At 38.3% G+C, this 22,707-nt stretch overlaps 1 protein-coding gene across 2 annotated transcripts in view; it reads left to right on the top strand.

Moving 5' to 3' along the window:
• The window catches only part of CCDC158 (coiled-coil domain containing 158), a 30,246-nt gene that overhangs the window by 1,916 nt on the left and 5,623 nt on the right, over window positions 1-22,707 (top strand). The window contains exons 5-18 of one of the 2 annotated variants that reach the window (XM_052812589.1): window positions 1,845-1,959; window positions 5,357-5,476; window positions 6,975-7,172; window positions 9,021-9,503; window positions 10,279-10,468; window positions 11,798-11,950; window positions 12,993-13,105; window positions 13,888-14,046; window positions 15,721-15,837; window positions 17,184-17,309; window positions 19,330-19,493; window positions 20,581-20,640; window positions 22,135-22,194; window positions 22,541-22,596. In XM_052812589.1, coding sequence (XP_052668549.1) covers window positions 1,845-1,959; window positions 5,357-5,476; window positions 6,975-7,172; window positions 9,021-9,503; window positions 10,279-10,468; window positions 11,798-11,950; window positions 12,993-13,105; window positions 13,888-14,046; window positions 15,721-15,837; window positions 17,184-17,309; window positions 19,330-19,493; window positions 20,581-20,640; window positions 22,135-22,194; window positions 22,541-22,596 — 2,114 coding nt within the window. The remainder of the gene's footprint in view (window positions 1-1,844; window positions 1,960-5,356; window positions 5,477-6,974; window positions 7,173-9,020; window positions 9,504-10,278; window positions 10,469-11,797; window positions 11,951-12,992; window positions 13,106-13,887; window positions 14,047-15,720; window positions 15,838-17,183; window positions 17,310-19,329; window positions 19,494-20,580; window positions 20,641-22,134; window positions 22,195-22,540; window positions 22,597-22,707) is intronic. The other variant, XM_052812598.1, reaches the window with a different exon arrangement.

Genomic DNA, 22,707 nt, shown 5'->3' with positions numbered 1-22,707 from the left:
GAGTGGCTGGGGCACAGCAAGCGATATTTTTGAGGACTTAATAATTGTTCCATTCCAGATGTTTATTTGCTCTTGACTTTCTGCTGCTTTTTCCTTCCGTGCTTACAATTTCCTGTTTTATTCACTGCCTCAAAAAAATAGCATTTTGGAAGAATCTGTACACCTTATTTTTGTAAGTGTGATTGGTTACTTAGGTGGACATTAGAATTTGTTGGGAGACTAGTGGTACCGTTAAAAGGAAAGATTGAAAGTAAATCACTTTGGTGGTGACATCAGCTTTTTCTTACTAATTTCACTGAGAGCTTTCTCTTTCCTTGTTCAAGAAGTCCTCATTTCCCCAGCTATTCACCTGAATTATACAGTAACCTGTTCAACATAAAAAGGTCAATAACTCAATACATAATATTTCATTCACAGTAGAACATAAAAATGTTACATTTCTGACTACTGAAAAATACCGTTACCTCTTCAGCAGAGAAGTTACTATTTTCCAAGGCTAAAATTATTTTCTTCTTGAAACAGGATTAAGCAGCTAATAAGTGAGCATGAACAGGAGGTGGCAGCACTAACTGATAAAGCTAACAGTGCACGCTGCTATGCAAATAGTATCAAAGCCAGGTGGAGATAATTCAGTATGTTTTTTTGATTAGAGTATACAAAATTGTTAAGAGTAACCTTAATTTGAGAGAAGGCTTATGCTGCTAGTATACTCTGCTCTTGGCCCTGTGCGTGTGGTTTCTTAGTGTTTTTGTTTAAAGAGTTAAGCAGTCCTTGCATAAATTATGGAATGAAGAAAAAAAAGGGAAAGAAGAAAAAAACCATGAAACTGTGCTATACAGAGGAGAGGCAAAATAGTCACGCATTAGGCAGGCTGAGAATCGGGAGACTCGGGCTGGTTCTCTTAGACTGCTGCGGTTCAGAAGAAGAGTAAGGCCAGCAAAGTCAGCGGAAGCTCAAACTGGCTCGAGCTGTCAGCTCTGTTCTTGCCACCAGCTTTTGGAGCGATGAGTCTCTGTTATCTGAGTTTTGAACAGTTTCTGCGGAGTACATGGCTAAAGTTAAGGGATGGAAGAGTATGTAAGCTAAGAGCTGTGGCTGAGTGCAGTTTTAGATGGCTGCATTGTAGCATGACCTTTGCCTTCTAAATGTTCTGTGGATTTGGATACAAATATTAATTTCCGGCAGCATTATCAGCTGAATCACAAACAAGAATGGGTAAACAGTTGGGTTGTTTGCATACATGTACAAATGGTAACGAACAGTAATTTTAAAGAAAAGGTAATTTTCCTTTGGGATAAATAGCTATGTTGGTACTGTTGACTCTGGTAACCGTAGAGTGAGAATAAAAAGACGCTAATTGTCACTGGCCACTTGATGACTCAGAAATCGGTGCTCAATATATCAGTTAAAAAAATGAGGACATGCCATGCAGTGTTGCAAACTTAAGATGAGATTTAAATATTAGAATGCACTAATATCTGACTTGCATAGTTCAGATTGAGTAGCTGATAGCAAAATGTTTCTCAGTTCTGCTTGTAGAATAGTTGGGGGGTGCATTTGAAAGCAGACTTAGCTTTCTTAGAACTTGCTTGAGAATCAGTGAGTTACCAAGAATAAAAACCATCAAGATTTCAATTTATGTAATTTTATGTGAGGTACATATCAGAGAGAAAATCTAACCAGTAGGAAGGTGTAATTTTTATGTGATCTCACTGTGTATGGTAATCATACTTCAAAGCAGTAAGTTTCAGTGGTCATACTCATTGCAGTGAAAACAACCACAAATGTTTCACGCTTTCATGGTTCTTACAGTTTCTAATTTTTCCACCTAAAACTTTTCTTAGAGAACAAACAAGAAACCAAAATTCAGTGCTTGCACATCAAGGTAGTCCCCTGGAATCTACAGTTTCTCAGCTGCATTCTGAATTCCAAGAAGTTAAGAGGATGTATGAAGACAAGGTGTGTATATGGATTTGTGTGTTAGCATTAGTGCCATTGAAACTGGATATCTGAAATGTTTGGATATGTAAGGAAAGTCTTTTGATAAGGGATTGCTTCAGAAGAACTGTGTGGACAGTAAGATAAATTACATTATCCTTAACTCTATTTGTTCCTGTTATTTTTAAGAACAAATTATCTTTCTCTAACACCAAATAGCTTTGCAAAATTTACTGAACACAAAATAGTTTTGCTGAGTGTATTGAGAGCATACCATAAATTATGCTTTGTGGAAATACATAAAATGATTCTGCACTGCCAACATCATTTGCACAGGCAGGACAAGAATATTGTTTCACTATACCACTAGAGAATATGTCAGCATAAAACAGGTAGTAAAAATAGCTTTTTATTTGAGTTGGACTGCCCAGAAAAATTCTTTGGGAACTTTGTCATGGTAAGTGCAAGGATGGGAGAACATTGACATTACAGCAGCGCTTGAGAAGCCTTCAGGTGCCCAGAGATGCCCCACTGTGAGTTAAGAATCTTGTAACATTTATTGAAATCCAAAGGCTTCTTATCAGCAGGATATAGTACAGGCAAGAAAGAGAGGCTGGCCACCACCTGTGCATTCAAACTTTTTCTTAATCCCATTAGAAAACATGAGTCTTGACACACTTCTTTTAACTACGCTTGTGCCCGAAGTGCAACTCTTTTCCAGGTAGTACAGCAGGGAATTAACTGCAGACAAATGGAGAGAACTGCTTACAGTCCCACCACAGAATCTCTGCCATATCACTAACTGCAGCATTTTATATCCTGTTCCTATACCACGTCTGCTGCATCTTTCACTTATTTCACTCCTTTGGATTCCAGTTTTACAAACAGTTTGAATATCTTTTAAATTTTTCCTTATTTTTGGTGAAAGATAATTCATGTTTTCCTTAGAAAATGACCTGAAAGCAGTTGCTCTCCACTCCCTTTAAAAATTAGTGGAACTGACCCATGCAGAAATGCTTGGTGGATCCACATCCAGCTTAGATTACAAGTCATGAGGATTCAGGTATCCTTCTCCTACATACTATTGGAAAGTTCAGGTCACAGGAGTGCTGTGAAGTTTGGCAGAGCTGATAGTCTCTGATCCAAAAAGGTCTGAGAATGGAATGGGAGGGATGTGCAGGTCAAGCCTGTGGAGCCATGGTGTACGTGTACTTGCACTGTAAAGCACAGCAGGAAGGACTTTGTGTTTCATCATTTCTGTAGGTTTCCAGTTTTATCAATTCCATTGATTCACATGTATCAAAACTCACACTAGTCAGTACCAAAAGTGACTTTTCACAGCATCATAACTGAACTATGGAGAATTTGTAAATTAAATTAATCTCCATTACTGTATTTCATCCTCAAGGAAGAGTATAATACACGGTATGCTTTTCATGTTAGGTCTGTTTACCTGAAATGCTTTGATTTAAATTATGCAATGCGCAGCATAAGGTCATATCACATATATAGCTGTAAGTGCAGTGTATATTCCTTAGGTCTGTTCCCTTTCATGATGTTTACCTCAGATGTAAAATTGGAAACTGGGAATCAATTTAAGGCGAATTTTCACAGTCTACCAACTCTAGAAAATGTTGGTTTTGTGTATCTGTAAAATAATAGTATATACTACTTGGTCCAATAAAAATTGTTTTTGAATAGGAAGTGTAATACACTGAGTTGCTAACGTAGACTTTAGTGAGAGACAAGTTGATAGCTGGAGATCATTTGATCTCAGGCTGTTATGTGGAGTCATTCCTGGGAAGGTGTGAGAGAGAATCTAAATAAAGGTTTTACAACTGTATGTCTGTCTTTTGCAACAAGCATTTCTCTGCAGCTTCTCTGGTAGGTAAACACCTTAGCAACTAAAATTTTCAAGGGAATAGGTGAAAACTAAAGCCACTGTAAGTTGTTGATACCAGATGGTTTCAGCAGTCAGAAAATCTGGTACTTTACTTAGTGGATATAAATGTAAATATGTAAGTGTTCTGTTTGGATATGCCTATGTTAATAATTAAAAAGTGTTGTAGACTGGTCCATCATCTCATACGCTGCCAGAAGTTGCATCCTTTCAGAGAAAGTGACTACCACTTGGAGCAAAACATGTTTGCGTCTAGATTTTGTAACGTATTCATAGTGAAGGAATATACCTCCCTGCCGTAGCTACATAAAACCTGCTGTTAGGCCTAAGTGTGTCTGAAGAATGTCACTGTATCATTAAAAACAAAGTGAATATGGCTGAATATATGCTTGGGACCAAATTCTCCCTAAATTAACTTAATTGTACAGGAAAGGCCCTGTGTGAGGACAGCTCTTTCTGTTACTGTGAAAGCCTTATTGATAATGTTGTACACAGTTGTTGAACTCCATCGAGGGTGTACTTCAGGCTTGGATTTTGTGTGGAAATATGGAGTAGTTGTGTAAAGAGGGTTTCAGGGGGAAGTCATCTAGGACTTTGGGAGATTTCTGCTTCTGATGGAGGGCTCCACAAGATGAGAGACACCCCTTTCAAAAAGGAGCTCGAGCAATGACAGGAAGAAAAGGCCCTCATAATGCCCCTTCTGCTGCTTAGGCATTGGAGCTCTGGGAAGAGAAGACTTCTGATTTTGGGGAAGGAAAACATCCTAAGAAGATCTTCAGAACTTTTCTTGGAAACATCCTGTCATATCATCCTGATCTTCCCAGCCCCCATTTGGTGAAGGACATGAGGTTTTGGGACTAGCCCTGCATAAATGGTCCATTCCTAATTGAGAAGAATTATGTCATCATTATAATCAAATGCATGAAAGAGGGGGTGGGGGGCAGAAGAGGAAGGGAAGAGATTATTGCTTTTGTCACAAGCTGAAGAAATGTTTTTTAAGGAAGTAGAAGGGAAATGCCCAGATTTTGGTGTTAGCCAAAAGAGAGGTTGCAGATCCTAAAGTATTTATTAGAAGAGCACTGTAGGAGTTTTCATGTATTTTCTTACTGAATGATTCCATATAAATTGCGTTTTACTTACACTTGCATTATATTGGCTTTTCTGACTAGTAGTACTGCAAATCAAGCAAGGAGCTTGAACTTTTTTTTCTGAAGTGGCTCTTTTCCCATTCCATTCAATGTTTATGGCATAGGTAAGGAATTTTTTGAAGAGTTATGGATCAGGGTGGAAGCCAATTCATTCTCAGGAACCTTAGTTAACTCTGCAATGAAATTGAGCTTAATTACTCAAAGAAGACAACACAATTCTGAATACAGCTAGGGAGTAACTGCTGAGCCAAAAGATGACATTTGGACTTCTTTCAAGTAGAACTTAGAAGAAAACTAGAAGAAATCTGATGTACTGTTTAAAATAGAATACATTAAGATAGTTCTTAATGAATATTTGTCTGTGTTCTAGGTTGAAGATCTTGAGAAGCAGTTGCACCTAGCTCAGTCTGAAATAGCAGAAGCTCAGACAGAACAGGATCAATGCAGCCAAGAATCTGGAAATCTGAATGACCAGATTCATCAATTGTTGGTAAAAACAAGTGATAGTATTGAAAAAAATTTTGCTTTCTAAAAGCCTCTCCTTACTGCTTGGTGTTTAGATTTGCATGTTGCTTGTTTCCGAAGGGCAGCAGCCCCCTTATAAATAAGTTTGAGGATTATTTTTTACTAGAAATTTGAATTAGGTGTGAAGAAAGTTTTCCAAAGACCTTTTCCATTAGCAATGCAGGACATTCAGAATTAAGGTTAACTTTGTCATAAATTCAAAATCCTTGAATCCTATGCAAACCATATTAAAGATGCTGAGCCACCTTCACTTTAACCTCACAGTTTAGATCCCTCTGTTAAGGAGCCTTGGTCCTTATTTTGGAAGACATATCCAGGATTTTCCTAACAGTACTAAACATTCCTTTGTAACTGGTTGAGAATGTACACAAATTGAACAGACAGCATAAAAAAATTTTGCCACATAGGGTTGGTTTCATCACAACTGGCTTCATGTACTATAATTGGCCTTGCTTTTTTCTTACATGAGGTAATTCCTTAATGACTGAATGTTGGGATACTAGTTTGTGTGGTTTCATTAGGTTGGTTTGCCCAGTTAGTGTCACAGTGCTTCTGAAGGAGGTGTTGACTTTATTTCATTCCATATGGTGTTCTTCTATTCAAGAATATGTTAGTGTAAATCTTTTTGTACAGATTGTACATACCTATAGAGAAGTCTGGAGTCAGAATAATCATTGCATGATTGAAGGTTAGGAATCTAATTTTAGGATTCCTTTTGTTTCTGTGTCTTCAGTTCATGTTTTCATTCTGCCATTCTCTGAGCTTCCTACTTAGTTCTTTACTTCAGCTTTATCAATATACAGATAGCTAACAATAGCAAAAGCTATGATTGGCAGAAATGCCTATTGATAATTCAGTTTGGGCATATTTTAAATTCATATTTTGGAAATTGGTAGCTCTAAAATGTGTATGTTAGTATTTTCAATATTTACATTTTAAATTATCATTTATAATTTCAATTATGTACTGTTAGGATTATGTCTGAGGTAGAAAAGATTTGAGCTCTGGAGAACATGTGACAAATTACTGCATGGAATGAAACAAGCAATGAACAATTCTTATTAGCGGTAATATCAAGAGCAGCCTTCCTTGGCATGTAATGTAGTGCTTCATTGTTTTTCATTTGATGTTGACACAATATAATCTTTTTTCATTTTGTAGCTTATACTTATTTTGGGATGGATATAAATGACATGAAAGACGTCAGCATTGAGGTGTTAATGGTTCAAAATAATTACAGCAGCAATATATAAAGCTGAAAGTTACTGCTTTGTTGGAAGAAAACATATGGGAGGTGCCAGACTAGTTTAGCCAATATTCCTGTCTTCTGCGAAGTGTAAATGCATGCAGTAGTCCCTTTTCAGATATGTAATTGTGTAATTGAGTGTTGCTAATGTTAAGAGAAGGAACAAAAAAAATCCTAAATGTGATTCAAGAAGGGAGATGACTTTAATCTCTTGTAGACTGAACTTCATAAAAAAGACATAGAGTTAAGCCTAGAAAAAGAGCAGAACAAGCGATTTTGGGATCGGAACACAGACAGCAGCATCACCATTGACCATCTAAGGAAGCAACTAGACAACAAAAACATACAGTTGCAGTGCATGGAAAACACAGTGAAGGAAATGAGGACTGAATGTTGCAGACAAATGGAGCGCCAGGTTGGTGAGCAACTGCAGCGTGATAGTGTTCAGGACAGAAAGTGCACCAACCTGGGGGCTGTACTTCAGATAGAAATACTGTGACTCTGGTTACCATGGTTGGGAGGTCTCTGGAGCTCATGTGCCAAAATTTTCCTTCCAAAGAGGCAGATACATGACAGTCAGAATTTGCATTTTTTTCCTATTAATCTGACCTTCATCTCTCTTTACTGTTTGTCCTGGTTTCAGCTGGGATAAAGTTAACTGTCTTCCTAGTAGCTGGTACAGTGCTATGTTTTGAGTTCAGTATGCAAAGAATGTTGATAATGCTGATGTTTTCAGTTGTCGCTAAGTAGTGTTTAGACTAATGTCAAGGATTTTTCAGCTTCTCAAGCCCAGCCAGCCAGAAAGCTGGAGGGGCACAAGAAGTTGGCACAGGACACAGCCAGGGCAGCTGACCCAAAGTGTCCGACGGGGTATTCCATACCGTGTGATGTCACATCAGTATATAAACTGGGGGGAGTGGGGGGCGGGGGGAATCGCCGCTCGGGGACTAACTGGGCGTCGATCGGCGGGTGGTGAGCAATTGCACGGCGCATCATTTGTACATTCCAATCCTTTTATCATTACTGTTGTCATTTTAGTAGTGTTATTATCATTATTAGTTTCTTCTTTTCTGTTCTGTTAAACCGTTCTTATCTCAACCCACGAGTTTTGCTTCTTTTCCCAATTTTCTCCCCCATCCCACTGGGTGGGGGGGAGTGAGTGAGCAGCTGTGTGGTGCTTAGTTGCTGGCTGGGGTTAAACCACAACACTGTTGAGGAATTAGAAGCGTTATTTTTAATCTTGGATTTTTGACGTACCTGCCTTAGACGAAAATGAATGTTCTGCTGATAATGTGTTTGATTTTGAATGTAAACTTCCAAAGCAACATTTTTTTAAATTTCCAGAAAGTTTGATGCTGCCAGACATAACAAACAAACTATTGAAGGTAGTGGTTTTGGTAGTGAGCACTTCTGTAAGAATAATTAGCACATTAAAGGCCTTCATAATGCCTTACTTTATGTAGTGCTTAATGAAGACGTAATGAAGTTCGGGTTTATAACCCTAAGCTGAAATGCAGCGCTATGTCAGAAAGAATTACTTCTGACAAAGCAGATTCCTAGACACTGACTTGTAGTACGTTCTCCTTTCTTCAAGACTTCAGACCCTCAAAAATGAGCTGTAATTAGGTAATCCACTTTGCATTATGAGTAAAGATCAAGTTAATTCCTTTGTTTTCTACCGAACCACAGGCTTGTGCTACCGCACACTTTGTTCTACATTTTCTCAATCTAATATTTTTCCTTTAACATCCTCCCACCAGGAAGTTCATTCTTTTCTTCTGTTTCTATTTTGTTCTATTAGAAGTTCCTGAGTCACAGTACTTTGTGCTTTAAATGGTGCCCATTGCTGCCTGCAGGAATAAAATCAGTAATAAATTATTCATATACATACTTTTTTCCCCCCAACTTACAGTGCAGTCAGTCGAGTTTTAACACTTAAAGTTCTTTAGCCTCAACTGCTCTAAATTTTGTACTAACGTTTCCGGTTGATTTTTTTTTTTTTTTTTTTAACATCGGTTTAACATTTTTAGTTTTCTGTGATTAAAGACCCAATGTTCTAAGCAATACTTCATTTATTAAAATGGAGAAAGAGGAAAGAAAACCAGAAGAATCACAGTCATTGTAGATCAGACCATGCTGACCTAATTTTCTTGTAAAACTCAGATGTTTAAGATGAACTGTAGAAAACCAGAAATGTGAAAGGGAATTCTAAAGGTAGAAATAAACATTTCTCTTGGTTGATCCTTCTATTGCTATTATTCAGATGGCTGCAGTTAAGGAAAAAAAAGAAAGCATTGGAAGAATCTCCTCTTTGACTGTCCAACTGGAGTCAACCAAGGAAATGCTCTGTAAAGTTAAAGAAGATCTTACAGCCAAACAGATCAATTTGGAGACTGCTGAGAAAACATTGTCAACTCTGACAGCCTGTCTGCAGGAGAAAGAGAGAGCCCTTGAGGTTACCAGTAAGGAAATCAAGAAGCTACATTCACAACTTGGCAGTAGGATGCAGGAACTCCAGCATCTGAAGAATGAAGAGGACTGTTTACATAATGTGCAGTCAGAGTGTGAAACACTGAAACTGCAGGTGTTAGAGAAGGAAAGGATTATTGAGGTCTTCCAAAAGCAAATTGATAACATGACCCAGATTGTGGGCCAGTACAGTCGAACTGCTGGAGCAATGGAAGTTGAGAAATCTCAGTTTATAAAAGAAATAAATGACTGGAAAGTCAAAGTAGAAGAACTTAAGGTGTGCAAATGATGCTGTATTTATGTCTCTGTAAGACAGTAAATATTTTCTGTTTTTAAATCTATATCTTAATGTGCTAATATAGTGGTTTTAAAGAAGGTCCAGCAATGCACTTTGAATCCTAACAGCACTAAAAGAGTTAGTGGGCAGAGAAGAATAATATTATCACATTACCACCAAAAAGGAATAATTCACTGGTGAAAAGCAGTTGCCAAAAGGCTTATGAAAGCTGGAATGTAATGTGCTGTCCTCGGTGACACAATTGTCCACACCAGTAGCAGAACCAGAAATACGAAGTGTTACTGAGAAATAACAAGACAGTGAGCACTCAAAATTCCAAATGGAGGACACTGTTTATGAGTGGTTATTTCTCAGACAAGAATTACAGGATACGGTAGTCTTATGCAGGTCAGCATGTTCAGAAAAAATTCACTCCAGATAGAGAATGTCATCCTCTTCTGTGAGAAGACCGTTGAGCATTAGGAGTGAGTATGGAGCTATAGCTACAAGAGGATGGAAATCATTTTCATATTGTGCACCTGGTAAGGTTAAACATGCTGTAAAGCCATCAGATGGGATTCTATTGTACCCTTTTTGCCTGGATTAGCAATGTTCTCAAAAGTAATTTGTCTGTTTTACTCTGTTTTTCTTTCTTGCCCCAAACTGTTCTCTGACAGCTGAGATTTGAAGTAATGATGATGTCTGCACGTCTTTATGGTTATTTTATATAATGATGTATATAACACATAGTTACTATTGTTTTCTATGTAAGTAGATTGCAAAGGACGAGAAAGAAGCTAGAATAAACGAACTGGAGGCCAGACTGAGTGAGCTGGAACTGGAAAAGGTTAAACTGGTTAACACATGCACTGAGAGGCTCCGTGCACTTAATGATACGAAACTAGAGAAAGACCAGCTAATGAATGAACTCCAAGCCAGTCGGAGTGAGCTGGCTGGCCTTGCAGGTAGGGAGGCTCAACTTAGCTCAGCTCTGATAGCTGCTAAATTGGGCTGACGTTAAAAATAAGAGCAGCTTGCTTGCTGAATCCAAATATGGCTGCTGGTACAGCAGGAGGTTCCCTGCCAGCACAGGATGGTCAGATTGCTTCAGAGAGCAATGTCATAGTTTGGAATTCTGGCACAGAACGATGGGAATACAATCCTTATGGCAGTCACTCACTACCCTGAGCGAAAATACTTAAACCACCTGACTCTGGAGACCAAAGAAGCAGATCTAGTAAATCACAGAATAGAAACTTGAGCACTTTTCCCTGAGTGTTACTTAAGAACACTAGTGGATCCCATTAACCATCTATGGTCAAATTACAGTAGAGCTAGGTTTGTGTTTGTTGTAGTTCTGCTACAATGTTATTTAAAAGTTCATGTTCTAACTCCACTGTTTTCACAACTAATGTTTGGGAAGCCAGTTGAGATAATACTTAAAAAAAAATAAATATATATATATAGGGGCTGGACCCAAGGCAACCACCAAAAGTCAGGGAGATCCTCTGTTAAATTTGCACTGCAGCCAGCCAGATGATACTGTTCACTTGCTTTGCTCTCTATGCACCCCTGTACTCTTATAAAATACACATTGGTAACTTTTATTTCTTCACAACTCAGCTATACTACTAAACTCATTAAGTTTTGTAAGAATTAAACAGATACTGTGATTTCACGTGGAAGGTGTGCTTTAGGTTTCTATAGTACTATTGGGGTGAATGAGATTTAGGGAGGGCTTATTGGAGTGAATGACCACAGAGGAATTAGGGCCAAGCTGTTGATAAAGAGTCTGAGCACACAGCTGGCTGGCTTGTAGTGGTATGGGTGACATAAGAGGAGTTGAAGAGAGATATAAGAAACAGAGCTGAGAAGCAGAGTTGCGGGGAAATGCTTGACAAATTAGATCAGTTCAGACCTAAGTCTGGTTGTAAGTGTGGCTGGAGAGAAGAATGATCAGGGCAAAATGCTGTCTCTCACCAAGACGCTTAACTTCCACAATATGCGGTTGGTTCTAGCAGCAGGAACTCAGAAATGTGGATTTATATCACTTTCTTGAACTGTTGCTTTGGCGCGCAACCGAAGAACACATTTGTTTCTGGTGAAACTGACATGCAAGACAATGAACTACTAGTTGTGCATTTGGTAGCAGTGGGTGTTATTTGCTTTATGTCTTAGCTCTCTGCATATCTAATACTCCTTTAAAGAGAGTAGGCAGCCAGTCAGTAATCTTAGTCTAGAAGAATGATAATTTTTTTGTCACTATAATTTAAATCTTCACTTACTCTCACCAGAGGGATTTGAAGATTTGAAGAGGAATTACCAGGGTAAAATTGAGGAGATGAAAAATACTGCAAACCGACTGAAAATGCAGTTGAAATCTGCCCAAGCTGAACTGGAACAGACCAGGACTGCTCTAAAGACTATGGAGGGATCTGATGGCAATGGTAATTACGGATTGAACTTCCCCAAAATCACACACGTTTGTCTTTTTAACAAGAGGGTTCTTGTAAGTATTGATCCCTCAATAGCTGGTATAATAATATTCCAGATATTTTGTGAAATAAATAAAAAGTATTGCAGATGACAGCATGTTTTTGTTTTATCGTTTACTACATACCGTAAAACTTAAACCATGAGTTGAGTTTTCTTAGGTGATCTTTATGCGTATTTCCAGGGAATGCTGTCATCTTCTTGTCCTGGTTTCAGCTGGGATATAGAGTTAACTGTCTTCCTAGTAGCTGGTACAGTGCTATGTTTTGAGTTCAGTATGCGAAGAACGTTGATAACACTGATGTTTTCAGTTGTTGCTCAGTAGTGTTTAGACTAAAGTCAAGGATTTTTCAGCTTCTCATGCCCAGCCAGCCAGAAAGCTGGAGGGGCACAAGAAGTTGGCACAGGACAGAGCCAGGGCAGCTGACCCAAAGTGTCCAACGGGGTATTCCATACCATGTGACGTCCCATCTAGTATAGGAACTGGGAGGTGGGGGCGGGCAATCGCCACTCGGGGGACTGGCTGGGTGTCGGTCGGCGGGTGGTGAGCAATTGCACAGCGCATCATTTGTACATTCCAATCCTTTCATTATTACTGTTGTCATTTTAGTAGTGTTATCATTATCATTATTAGTTTCTTCTTTTCTGTTCCATTAAACTGTTCTTATCTCAACCCACGGGTTTTGTTTCTTTTCCCAATTTTCTCCCCCATCCCACTGGGTGGGGGGGAGTGAGTGAGCGGCTGCGTGGTGTTTAGTTGCTGGCTGGGGTTAAACCACGACACTTGTCTTGTGTGTGTGATGGGTCTGGTGCCACTACCTTGGACAAAACTCCAGCTGATTCTAGTGGGTGGTTTGTGCACATAAGTGACTGTGGGATCCTGGTTCAACTTACTTATTCTAACATATTGCTGATAACTGACTTCCAGAGTCTTTGGTCAGAACTCAGAATACATAATCAATGTTATTCATTGAGAATTAACCTTTTCTTTTACAGCTATGAAAGTTGCAGTGGGAATGCAGAAGCAGATCACAGTCAAGCGGGGACAGATAGATGCATTACAGAGCAAGATTAAATTCTTGGAAGAGGCAATGACAAATGCAGCTAAGGTCACAAGAGCTCCCTGTAAAAGTATTTAACTGTATTTAGAGAAATTTTTCGTTGGAGAAATGCACGGCCAACAGCACAATTGGCCCAAGAAGGGCCGAAGAGAATTTTATTTGATGTAATGGGCACCTTCCCTGTCGTCTGGCTAGCATGTATCAGGGAATATCTCCACCACAGAAATTAGTATTTTGTGTAGACAGGTTTTAATTCATATTTGTTCTCTGTGAAAGAACAGTACTAGTTTCAATGAGAATCAGGCTCTTAAATATCAGTTATTTTTAAAAATGTCAACTAATGCATTCTGTATCCTTCTGAATTTGGCCCACAGTGCTTCCCCTCTTTCTTTTCTGAGGCGGTTCTTTGCAGTTCTGGTTGTTAACTCTCTATGTCAGGCTCTGTCTAGCATACTGAGATCTTTCTAGCATTTTCTGTGATAAATCATTCAGTTACCAATAGTTGGAGTTTACTGAATGATCATTTATATCTGTTCACTATAACCTGTCCTTCCTTACTTGCTTTGGATCCTGAAGCTGAAAATTGCAGTTTCAAAATGGGTCTGAAATCTGGGATACTATTTCGTCAGGACCAGTCCAATTGTACTTTTCTTTATAAGACCTATGTTCTTGTTGCAAAACCTCACCTTTTTGCAAGATGCAATGGTTAAGCTTCTGAAAGGGTTAATTAAGATCTTTCAAAGAAAAAAAAATTGCAGAAAACAAGTATGTATAATGTAGGTAGTTATAAATTTTTGACTCATACTTTGTTGACCTCATCTTAAATTCAGGAAAAACATTACCTCAGAGAAGAAAATAGTAAACTAAGTCAAGAATTGAGCTATATTACAGCAGAAAATACCAAGATTGCTGGGGAACTGCAGATCCTGAGATCACAAAGCAAACATCTGAAAGAAAAAATATCTAAGATGGAGACAGCCCTTGATAAGGTAATTTAAGGTAGCTTTCAGTTCAGTGAGACTACTGGGTGCTTTCCTCAACAGACAGTTGGGAAGAAAAAATGTCTGACCTCTTACCTAGGTTGTATTTAATATGTTCTGTTCACATGTACTTTAAGATACTAACCTGAAGAGATATCTACAGTTAAGACTGTCTTCTGTTTTTTTAATTGGAAAAGGCTTCTATTTTCATTAAGAGAATTCTTGATTTACTCCTTACTAGCTCAGGGAAGTATGAACTGCAGGGAATTTAAAGCAGATTGACCTTCCAGGCAGTAGATAGACCTTCCAGACCTTCTGCTGGCTCTTGGCACAGCTCCTTTCTCTGGTGAGAGAGACTACTGTTCCATATAACAGGGGCTCCACTGGAACTGAGCATTGACACATGCTGACTCAACACAGTTGTCCATGTTCAGCCCTTTCTGGGGCCTTAGTCAGCCAGCTGTGGCTGGGTGAGGGACATTTTTAAGGACGTTGTGTTGTTTCATTTGCCTTTTTTAGTTGACGTTTGTGTTGCTGACGTACCTGACTCTTAAGGCCAGGTTCTAGATTTTGGTCTGACTAGCACATAAATCCCAGGTGTCCTACAGGTAAGCTGCTGCTCTTCCAGAAGGAAGAGTCCTTTTCAGCTACTCAGAATTCTAGCTTTTCAGATGTAAATTTCATGTAAGGTGTCACTCTCAAATAGCTTTATTACTCAAAAAAAAAAAAAAAAAAAAGTAACTGTGATACTTCCTCCCAAGTGTGGCAATTCTCACTTAAAATGCTTGACACTAGAAACTTCCTTTGTAGTACTATCATTGTGCACAGTACCAGCCAACTGACAAAGGAGCCGAGACAGTAGGGGCAAGTGCTCACTGAAAACTGGCATATAAGGTACACTGAGTAACAATTCTTAGAAATTAGTACAGGTTGTACTGTGTCATCTGATGGGATGCTAGTATATACCATTGCAGAGCATCCATTGTATAAACATCATAAAGTGTAATTGGCCCTCTTGCTTGTCATTAATGGTTCAGAGTTAAATGTTCAAAAAGCTGCTGCTTGTAATGATACATGCATAGTGCCTCAGGGGGCCTGCCGATGCCTCAGTGACAATCATAAAGACGCATAGAAAGAGAGTCAGTTTCTAATAATGTAGCTATTTTTATTTTAAAACCTAAGAGGGAACTCTGCTAGAGTGATAAAAGCAGTCTGGTTCATGAAGATCGATCTCTCTCTTTTTGTGGTTTGGCTTAGATCTTCTCACACCTTTTCAGAGTAAACTTTTTAAAGAAGAAAGAGTATGTAACAACCAAGATAGGTCAACAAAGTTATCGGCCATCCATTTTAAAACCTTGAGTATAGTTTTGCACTATTAGCACAGTTGAATTTTCTAATCCCAAAGGTGTTCAGTAGGTCTAGGACTGTCCCTGACAGGATTAGCTCCCTTCTGCGATATTATGATGTGCATATTGTGGCTACTAGGATCACATAACCAGTCAGTTGCTTTTGTAAGCCTATCAAGAAAGGCATCTGGTCATATTGCAGTATTTTTATACTAATAGCAGTGGATAAATATAGCATCTGTATGTGTACCTTGTTTATCAGAAAGAAAACGGGAAAGAGTGTAATCCACAGAAAGTGAGCAAAATTAATTTATGCCTCTTCTATCCTCTCTTACAGGCATCCATGCAATTTGCAGAATGTCAGTGCATAATCCAGTGTCAGGAGCAAGAAGCTATGCGCTTCAGACTGCAGCATACTCTAGATGTAAAAGTAAGTACGTTACTGAGAAGCATGGTATAAAGTTAGATGCATTTACTTTGTGTTCTAACTTTAGGTTTAACCCTATTTATTGCAAAGTACTCTAAAAAGTTTGTGTTCTGAAACCTTTTTTTACATGGAATACCTCACTGCTGCACAAGTCATGTCCATAATTTCAGTTACTTGGAAGTGCTATTTACAGTAAGGGCAACAAAAACTTAAACAGCTACAGGAATATGGCACCACATGCTTCAGCTGCTAAGCGTTGGTTTCAGTGACACTTAAGCATTTTCTTGTGGCCCTAGGCAAATAAAAGCTAGAAATGTTCATGGCATTATTATGAAAAATTAATTGAGAGAACGAGGTCTGTAGGGTTGTCTTTTACTAGTGTAACTGTTAGAGATAGAAAGCACTAACAAGCTTTTGGGCACCCACATCCTTCTTCAGGCCTGAAATAAAACTAGCAACCTTAAAGCTACATACAGGCTGCAAACAAGGGCTCTGAGTTTAATTTGATTATGCTAATTCGTTAGGCAGCACACAAAAGAAAAATCATTTTTAAAAAGCAAAGAGTTGTTAGCAAGGGGAAAGGAAATATGGTCATGAGGCATCTGGGACAGAAAAAGGAAGACACGTAATTGACATCTGTTGAGCTATACAGCATTAGTGAAAGATAGGGTTGAGGGAAAATCATGCAGTAACGTAAAGCCAGTGTCTCTATTATAGAGCCCAGAATTTTTATTGCCCAATAGATTTAGTCTAATCTCTATCTTTACTAATGAGTTTAATAGAGAATATTATTTACCTTTGCCTTATTTATAACCATAGACTGTGAAGGCTGCAGTGAAACTACTGCTATAAATGAACAGTACACTTGGAACAGTAATTTCGGCATAAGAAATTACTAATTTTAGTCACCCACCCCAGTTGCTAGTTTTGAGTGAGAATTGAAATACTACATTCAAAATACAAATCTACTTAAGTGATACAAAAGTACTTTATATGAACAGTGGCAAAGGTGGGGAATCTCATATTCCAGTGAAAGAAATTCTCACCCAAGTGGAGGAAAAAAGGTACAAGAACTGTGGGACACTTTAATTTTGTGGTGGCCCTGAGATGTCCTCCACTTGAATGATTCCAGAGCATATATTAAAATTCTGAAAATAAATGAAACTGCCACTCTTGGCACCCAGTTCAGTCACTAAAAGGTTTATGTCTGAGCACAGCTAATAAATACTAGGAAGTGTTTTGAGAATTGAGTGCTACATATTATAAAAGATTTGACTAAAAGAGATGCCCTGTTAGAGAGGGCATGCTGTCTATACCCATTTATTCAGCTTAGCTATACTTGATTGTTCTGCTTGGCTAATGTTTTTCTGCAGGAGCTGCAGGGCCCGGGCTACTCATCAGCTTCTGCTTCAGGCAAGCTGCGGCACATAGTGCCTCTTTCCCACCTGCACTCTGCTGTCGTGTCACCTTCCCTGAACTTGGCCAGCTGTGCCCCTCCTGTGAGTACCTGCCTCGAAATGGGAAACTGCATGGGAAACAGGGATGTTCCAAAGGGTTGAAATAACATGGAATTTCTGAATGGGAGAGTATCTGGTAGGAGTGTCCGAGAGTAAATTCTTAACACCAAAGGTAAAACCATTTTCTGTAGCTTCTTGTACATTACGGCCTTTCAGAAGATCTTTTTTTCTGTTTGCGAAATACATGTAAAAACCAGCTGGACAGTCCAGAAATTCTATAGATTGTAATAGGAGTTTAACTTACCTCTATCACCAATAACATTTATCAACTATTAAAATGGAAGGTACTGATCTGTAAGCAGTTTGGTTTTCACTTTTTTTTTTTTTTTTGCTAGTACTTTACTTGCTGTAAATCACTTATATTTGGCAGTGAAAATAGTCTTGTACATAGTTCCTGATAAATTTCATCATCTGATTGACCCGTAGTAGCTTTTAATACTTACATTGTCCTCCAAGCTGGCTTTCACTGATTTTGACCAATTTTATCCTAAAAGACACATCATTGTCCTTCCTTTTGTTTTTGTACATCTACATTTAGATTACTTAAATGCTAGTGTTGTTCTAATTTTTCGTTGCAGAAAACTTCAACTCCGATCTCATGCAAAAAAACCCACAACTTTTTGGTATTTTCTGTTTAGATTTTGTATAATTCTCCAAAAGGGACCTGATGTATCTCTCACAGAAATTGGTAGAGGTCTTTTAATTAGTTTTTACCTCAAAATCTGTAGACTACAAGTTAGCGCAGATATTTTTAGTAGTATTTTCTGTTTTACTTTCTGATGTGGTGACAAACATTTACATCAAGGAACAAAGGATAGTTAATTCTTTGAAATCCCTGCAGCATCTGGCACTCCCATTCTCTTTTCTTTGAGTTAATCAGTTTATACTTCTGAGGATAAAGAAGGAAAAAGGACTGATTTTTTTAATGTAGTACCATGGTGAGGACTTAACAGCTTGTAGGAGAACTTGATTCAAGGTCTACTTGAATATTCTTGGTTCCTGCACGATTAGTTATTGTACAAAATGAAGCAGCTCCAACACTTGAGACGGAGACCCTACCTGGTCAGTAGCCTGGTTTCTTAGCCAGAATGTGGGAAAGAAGGATTTGGTCTGACTCAGTATCACATTGACCCAATATGAAGCTGAGGAATTTGTTCTCCATATAAGCTCTGCTGAAACTAGTGTGTTCCAATTGGAAGTGAAATTTTTTTCAATGAAAACGTGTTAGCAAAATGTTTCTTGCGTAAGTCAGTGGGAGCAGTGCTTTGAACCTGTGAAGTGCTGAGTAGTCTGAAAAATCCAGTTCTTCACAGAAAGAAAGGATTCTTTGAACAGGCTTTTGCCTCAAGTCTTGATCAGTAAAATGAGAATAATATTGCACTTCAGCTCACAGGATGGCTGTGACAATAAAGTGGTTTATATTTGCAGACAACTCAGCTGTTATAGAAATGAGTGCCTAGAAAACACCCTGATGTACTCGTATTTCTGTCTTCAGAGCTGTGTTTGTGTACTGTACAGTAATACCTGGGATCACAGGTTAAAAAGGAGAAAACAGAGTTGTCACATAAGCAAAGATTAATGGTTCTGAGTATTGAAAAAGGTAATGGTTGTATTGGGTGGGGGGAAGCTTTCATAATTAAAGGCTTATTTTAATGTTTTTCGACCTTGAAACAGTAGTCATAACCTTTTTACAACATTTATTCAAAACGCAGATGTTAGCCATGTTCTCCCTTGATCACATTTAGTTGCTTTACACATTTCTGTCAGATGACTTTCCAGATGAGAGTGCAGTCATATTCAGAGACTATTTTGACAGTCTTCAAGTTATCATCATCTAGCCTCCAACACTTCTTAACTAAAATCACAAAAAAATCTTCCCTGTTTCTAACTGGTAAGACAAGAGTAGAGGGAGGAAAAACATGAGACTTTGGATGAGTATAGGTAAGAATTGAAGAAGAGAGTGCCTTTATAAATACTTTGTAACTGAATGATTTTATTTCAGATGCTTTCCAAGCCAGGCATTTTGAAGGAAGAACCATTGCAGGATCTAAAGAGGATTCTTCAGGAATTAACAAGGTCAGACAATGACATTCCCTCTGTGGATCTTTGCAACAATGACAGCAATGGTGGGAGAAAATCGCCTTTAGCAACCATGAGGAATACAGTGTAAGACTAATACAGTTATTTCTGTTGTGTGCTGTGTACTTCTGTAGTCTTCTAAAGCTAGAATCTGGCTAGTCAGGTGTTTCAGGAGCAGTATAGGATGCCTTTTTGCAAGAAAGTTGGATGTACGAGTAAGCTCAAGATAATCTGAAAGCTTCCAAAGCTTCTGTTGTTTTCCAGGTTCCTTGGATGCTTTAGATAGTAGGGAAATAGAAGGTGACTACACCATTTGCCTTTACTGCTTGCTTCTTGGTGTTTCTGCTTTTATTTGAATTTAGAACTCCTTTCTTCTTTTTCTGCCTCATATAAATATCCCTTCTCTCATTGTTGAAGCAGGCAATTTTTTTTTTACCAAACAAACGATAATGACAGTGGCACGTGAAGCTGAAAAATCAATACAACACAAATCCTGATGTTTCTAATCCAGAACATAAGGATGCTTCATAAAGGAAAAAATAATTCATGGACTTTGATTAGGATTAAATTTATTTAAACTGTGACGCTTCTCCCATAATACATACTGGTGGAAAAAAATAACATCAGTCCCAATATCCTATGTATTCTGGGTTTTTCTGCTTTTCCCAGGTCTTTTTATTGAAAAAAGATCTGCCTGTTATCAACATGCAAATTTTTTGACTGCTTAAATATAGAAGCTTCTATTTCACAAATGGAAAAAGGGTTCATGCACAGAAGTTGGTCTGTCTGTCTGATTTTTTTAAGCAGTGAATGTATTGCCTCTTCCTACCTTGACTTTGCCTATCATAGATAGAGTCCTTTGGAGGCATGACAGTCAACTGTGTGCTTTGCCAGCCTGTACTGTATGATTATTGCCTATGTTCTCTGGTTACAGTGGCAGTGGGAGAAATTGTTCTTTCCTACATATGGGTGCGAGCTTTTATGGTTCAGACCGTGTGGATTTTATGAGAAATTTTCTCCCTTGCAACAGTGTTCTCTTGCAGAGCTGAAATGAGGATGGGGGAATCCTACACCTAATCAATCCTCAATATACAAAACTGTCAAAGTACGTGACTATCTCAGTGCTGTTGGTAGTGCTAGTTTTGATGTTGTCTTTCTACATCCTTCTACACAGAGACGGTGCGAGTAGAGGATGCGCTGCTGTCTTCAGCCTACGATCAGATCCTTGCAAGAGGTGAGAAATCACCTTTCTGAAAAGGTCACGGACAACAGAGATACAGATGTTGATCGAGTGAATACAATAGGATGATATAGACAATATTGTGAGAAATAAAAAGAGAGTTGTTGCACAAAATGTATTTAAAAATTGGGAAGAAAATAATGGTTTATATTCTAGTAAAGACTAGAAGTTCCTTGTAGATCAGAATTCTGAGATAGCTCAATGAAGTAGTGATGTATAAGATACATTCACCAGGTTTGTGTCCTTAATCTCCAAAGCTTGTGTTTCTATGTACCACAGAATCGGTGTTAAACAAGTGAGAAAGATTACCAAAAGGCGTTCGTCACCTTGGCATTTTCTGTAAAGAAAAGTGTGGTAATGACATCCACAGGACATTGCTGAAGTCCGCAGAAGTTAATGAATTTCCTTTTAAATAGATACTTTATTAATTAAATAGAGGACCTTTACCAAAAGATACGCAAGTGGTATATGGAAAGCTGGAATAAGGTGCTGCTAGGTAGATTTTGTTGATTGTCTCCTGTGAAAACTGAGATGAAGTTTTATTATTATTATTTATTTTTGTTTTGTTCCCAGTACCTTAATCAAAAGTTGTGCTATATCCAGAGTTACCGTATCAAAATATAAGATGCCAAATGGCAAGCGCCATTTGCTGTGAAGTCTTACTTGATTTTTTTTCTGTCTGTTCTAAAGCTGAGGTTGTCCCAGAAAGCCTGACATAGAGCAAGAAGGTTTTGTATGATAAAGGTAGCACTTTTTATGCTTCAAGCATGCTTAGCAGGGGGGTTTTGTGTACATTCAGATGGAATAGCAGAGCTGCTGGTGGAAATGGAGCATTTCTACAAAAGGTCAGCATAAAATTCAGCAAGATTTTACTTTTCTGGAACACTTCCGAGTGTCTCTCGATGCTTATACTTAAAATGAGTGTAGCTGGTTTTTGGAAATTAATCAATGACCCATTTCCATTCTCTCATCAAATACCACTGTACTTGAAGAATTTACAGTGCCTGAGAAAAGACATAGATCCAAACCTGGAAAAGGCAAGAACTTACGTTACGGTAGTCATCTGATGCTATTAGGTGAGGTATGGGCTAAAAAGCACCTCATAACCGGAAGGTGGTCTGAAGAAGTTAAATAGAAGCACTGTTGTGTGAGTAACCAGAAGGAAGATTGCAATGGCATTAGTTGTCTAAAGCAGAAGTTTATTGTCTTTTTTCCATCCTTATAAATACCCAGTATTCATAATGAATCTAGTCCTTTATTTCCCAAAGATACCCATTACTTCAGTAGTCTAAATTCACTCCAGCTCTAAGAGACTTCTTTTAGTGAACTCGTATAACAATTTTACGATGCCTTTGCTTCACTATTAGAATGTGGCTGCCATTGCACTCTGCTTGAAAAACAAGCTTAGCTTCTAAAAATGTGAAATGTCCCAATCCTACTGGCACGGCTTTTGCTGTGATTTTGATGGCGATATGTTTTTCCATGCAGGGAGACTGCAGCTAGAGACTCTACTGCTGAAAGCATTGTGGAAAAGGATACTTTCGGACAGTGAGAAGTGCTTTCACTTAGCTGAGTAACCTGCTTATTGAAGTACTCATTTGAGATTCAGTTTCTAAGGCTTTTAATACAACATCAGTCCTGAGCTTCTTAGTATTGTTTTATTCATAATGCTGAAAGCTTCCTGGGAATTAAAAACCAAAAGCTGTGATGTTACTTTCATCCCTCTAAGAGTGAGCTCTGGAACTTATTTACATTGTTTGCTTTTAATTTACATGTATAAGATCTGGAGATTACATATGAGAGCTTCACATTCTCACTGTGGAGGCTAGCTAGCATTACCAAAACTTAGCATAATACTTGCAGAATGCAAGTTTTGGCATCGTTTTGCTTGCAGGGATCCTTCATGCTTACACACAGCGGATCGTCAGCCCCAAGGCATTACATCCCTTGGTAAGTTTTCATTGGCTGCATTTGAGGATGAACATGCCATATTGATGTCAAACTGGAACTTTACAGAATATTACAAAAAATGTAGTCCAGATACAGTATATTTTCTTAGGT

The sequence above is a fragment of the Harpia harpyja genome, chromosome 2 (genome assembly GCF_026419915.1).
Source record: "Harpia harpyja isolate bHarHar1 chromosome 2, bHarHar1 primary haplotype, whole genome shotgun sequence".
Lineage (NCBI taxonomy): Eukaryota > Metazoa > Chordata > Aves > Accipitriformes > Accipitridae > Harpia > Harpia harpyja.
This window is presented reverse-complemented; position numbering and strand designations above follow the sequence as displayed.